Source organism: Triticum dicoccoides, chromosome 2B (genome assembly GCF_002162155.2).
Source record: "Triticum dicoccoides isolate Atlit2015 ecotype Zavitan chromosome 2B, WEW_v2.0, whole genome shotgun sequence".
In the NCBI taxonomy this organism is placed as follows: Eukaryota; Viridiplantae; Streptophyta; class Magnoliopsida; order Poales; family Poaceae; genus Triticum; species Triticum dicoccoides.
This window is the reverse complement of record NC_041383.1, coordinates 634,779,291-634,782,939: the sequence shown is the minus strand read 5'-3', so window position 1 is coordinate 634,782,939 and position 3,649 is coordinate 634,779,291. Positions and strand designations below refer to the sequence as shown.

The 3,649-nt window shown below is 50.4% G+C and overlaps 1 protein-coding gene across 1 annotated transcript; it reads left to right on the top strand.

Annotated features, from left to right (window-relative positions):
* The first annotated feature begins 1,861 nt into the window (after window positions 1-1,861).
* Window positions 1,862-3,288, top strand: LOC119368162 (expansin-B5-like). Its single transcript, XM_037633488.1, has 4 exons — window positions 1,862-2,115; window positions 2,198-2,310; window positions 2,396-2,586; window positions 2,671-3,288. Exons 1-4 carry the CDS (start codon window positions 1,935-1,937, stop codon window positions 3,029-3,031), a joined length of 846 nt encoding a protein of 281 aa, XP_037489385.1. The 5' UTR covers window positions 1,862-1,934; the 3' UTR covers window positions 3,032-3,288.
* The last annotated feature ends 361 nt before the right edge of the window (window positions 3,289-3,649 follow it).

The following is a 3,649-nucleotide window of genomic DNA, read 5'->3' as shown; positions in this document are numbered from 1 at the left end:
CGACCCATCTGGTAAAAAGCCCTAAAAAGCCCTTAGGGCTTAGGGCCATGGGCCGAGCCTCTTCCTTAAAATGCTAATATGCCAAGCCCAAGCCCGTCCAGGCCCTACTGGTGGGCTCAAAACTCAGGCCCAAGCCCGGCCCATGGGCAAGCCCATCGGGCCTAGGCCCTGGATTTTAGGGTCGGGCCTGGGTGGGCCGACAGGGCCGGGCCTGAGATGGCCAGGACTAGCAGCAGGTCATGCCACCGGCGGGTGTGTCTGGGGCGTTACAATGCGAGATGAATACTGAGCTGATTGAACAAGTCTTCCTCACTTATGATACGGCTCCTATATTAAGTATGCCATTGTGCACATGGATAATAGATGATTTGTGGTCTTGGGGTTTCGAGAAGAACGGGATCTTATCCGTTCGGTCTGCGTACAAGATGTTGGTAGAAACTAAGAGACGCAGGGAGGGCTGGCTTGAGGAGAGAGCGTCCTCCTCAAGCAACACTGAAAAAGTTAAGTGTGAAAGAAGTTGTGGAAGGTGTCGGTTCCATCAAAGGTGAGGACCTTTCTGTGGCGCTTGTCGAAAAACTCACTTCCTTCAGAAGATGTTCGAAAAAACAGAAATATGTCCCACCATGAGGAATGTTATGTGTGTGGTGCACAAGATTCATGGAGGCACATCCTATTAGAATGCAACATGGCAAGATGCATATGGGCTTTGGTGGACCATGAACTTTGGAACATGTGATTGTAACATCGGAACCTTCGGCGCGAGCTTGACTGTTTTCTATGATGGATGTACTTAGTCACGATGAGATGACAAAGATGACTGTTACATTGTGGGCAATCTGGTATGGTAGGAGGAAATTGATCCACGAGGGGATAAACCAGAGTCCATATGTGACTTACAACTTTGTTGTTAATTTTATTGCTGAGTTAGAACAGCTTGCACCTCGTCCAGAAGCACATATAGCAGCAAAGGGCACAACCTGGAGTTACTAGCAGATGGATTCCTCCTTTAGAAGGCTTTATTAAAATCAATGTTGACGCATGTGTCTCAACAGACCAGACTGTGGGCACAGCAGCCGCAGTATGCAGGGATCGGGATGGAGCTTTTCTTGGCTCGTCCATGATTGTGATCCATGGGTTAGTTGATCCTCTCTTGCTCGAGGCGATTGCATGTAGGGAGGGGTTGGCTCTGGCGCAAGATCTTGGCATGGAATATATTCAAGCCGCTTCGGACTGCAAGCAAGTGATACAACACATTCACCAGGGAGCAAGAGGAGATTATGGCGCTATCATTAAGGAAATTTTGGAAACTTCTACCACTTTTAATTCTTGTAATTTTTGCTTTGAATTTCGAGAATCAAATTTTGAACCTCATAAGCTAGCTAGGTTTGGTGTTTCTCTTCCTGTTGGAAGACACCATATGGTTGGGTACTCCACATGACCCAATTGTAATTCCTGAAAACATTTCAGCTGATCAATAAAGCCTAGCAAGCTTTTCTAAAAAAAAAACAGTTTGTATGACCAATTTGCTCAAGATGGGCCGTTTGAGTATTTGACCCCACGTGCACATATGGACGCAATCACGCAACTAACCCGGCCGGATGAGTCATCTTTACCCAAAATCTCCGGAGTTGACAGAGCCTTCAGCGCCATGGCCCCGTCATCAAAGGATCGCCCGCTCCGTCTGAGTTGACCACAGTGCAAGCATGTATGCGCGCCCTCTCCCTAAACCTCAGTAGTCGCCAGCACGTTCGCCTCCATAATTCGTGTGTGCACGACTAAACGTATTCGCTCCCACGTTTATAACACGTAAACCATCCTATATATACCACCCCGAATCGCACTAGTCCTGCAAGCAACACCGAGTTCTTGGTACTACCCAACAAACCTAGCTAGCCCATTGGCTTTCTGTCTCCTGACTGATAGCTAGATTATCAATGGCTAGTCCAGGCACATTGCTGTTGGCGACGGTGCTCGTCATCCTATCAATTTTCGTAAGCCCCATCTCCGGCTACTGGAAGCCGAGCCGCACCCGCACCAGGCGCCCTAGCAGCCGCCGGTCCTGGTCCTCTGGCGGCGCGACGTGGTACGGCAGCCCCTACGGCGCTGGCAGCGACGGTAAGTCTCTCGTCTCGTACATGTACAGAGTATAAACACTTGTCAGACTGAGACTTGCTCTTTTTCCGTGGACGAAATGCAGGTGGCGCGTGCGGTTACCAAAGCGCCGTCGGCCAGCACCCATTCTCGTCGATGATCGCCGCCGGCGGACCTTCCTTCTTCAAGAGCGGCAAAGGCTGCGGTGCATGTTATCAGGTACGTAGATTGGTCGGTATATACGATGACATTTAGATTTAGCACTTTCATGTGAGTCAGCGTGCAAAGTGGATGTACGTTACAGGTCAAGTGCACCGGTAACAAGGCCTGCTCCGGCCGCCCGGTGACTGTCGTCATCACTGACAACTGCCCCGACGGTATATGCGCCTCGGAGGATCATTTCGACATGAGCGGCACCGCCTTCGGCGCCATGGCCAACCGAGGGATGGCTGACCGCCTCCGCTCCGCCGGACAGCTCAAGATCCACTACGCGAGGTGAAAATGCATTTTGATCTGATAATCCTAGAGTGTGTTTACTGAAGGCGTGCGTGCGTGACACTGGTCAGTTAATTTCCTCAGGGTGCCCTGCAACTACAACGGCATGAACATTGTCTTCAAGGTGGACGCGGGCTCCAACCCGTTCTACCTCTCCGTGCTGATCATCTACCAGGCCGGCGACGGAGACCTCTCTGCCGTCGACATCATGCAGGGCGGCTGCGCGCCCGGCCACCACAACGATCACGGCGCGCCGTGGATGGCGATGAAGCAGTCCTGGGGCGCACTGTGGCTCCTCCAGTCGAACAACGGGAAGCCTCTCCAAGCCCCGTTCTCGTTCCGGCTCACCTCGGGTTCCGGCAAGGTGCTCGAGGTCACCAACGCCATCCCTTCCGGCTGGACGGCCGGCACGTCCTACAGCTCCTCGGTGAACTACGCCAGCTAGGGCGGCTGGCGCGGGCTGTATGCTTTAGATCTGGTTCTGCAATTTGTGAGCTTTTACCTTGTCAAAGGCCGGTATCCGGTAATCGGCATGCATGCGCGTCCGGGAATTGTGAGCGGCCGCGTCAGAAGAGGAAGAAAGTCAAGTGTTTTTGTGTTGTGTTCTTTGCTCTTCCCTCTCCGAGGCCACTGCCTTGCAGTTGTTTCCCTAGTGATGTCTTCTTCTTGAGTTGTAGTGATGAAGCAATAGATGCGATGTTTCTTGGGTCCATTTATCGCTCAGGCTTTGGTTTGGGGGTGCCGAAACTTGGTATACGAAAATGGCCACGATATCAGAAAAATAAGATCTTGTTAACTAAAAGCGGAAAATATGCAAAAGCTGGTTGGACAAACGGGATCATGAACGTTCGCCGTAATGCCAAATACATCAAAATAGACATTTTCGTAGATTTTACTTGGATTCTGAACTAGAGGAAAGTAAATAGACAAAAGGAGGAAAGATAATACAAATAATGACAAAAAAATTGCACTAGTGCAGAAGTAATATTAACGCATTTGCAAATCACAGAGCATGACTAGGCACATAACCTCACTTTACTAAATATTTGCATTCTCAACCTAA

Excerpts from the sequence above, each read along its gene's own strand:
- LOC119368162 (XM_037633488.1), top strand. The coding sequence starts at position 1,935 with ATGGCTAGTCCAGGCACATTGCTGTTGGCGACGGTGCTCGTCATCCTA. Across the intron at positions 2,116-2,197 it reads CTACGGCGCTGGCAGCGACG|GTGGCGCGTGCGGTTACCAA; the intron begins GTAAGTCTCTCG and ends GACGAAATGCAG. Across the intron at positions 2,311-2,395 it reads GCTGCGGTGCATGTTATCAG|GTCAAGTGCACCGGTAACAA; the intron begins GTACGTAGATTG and ends TGTACGTTACAG.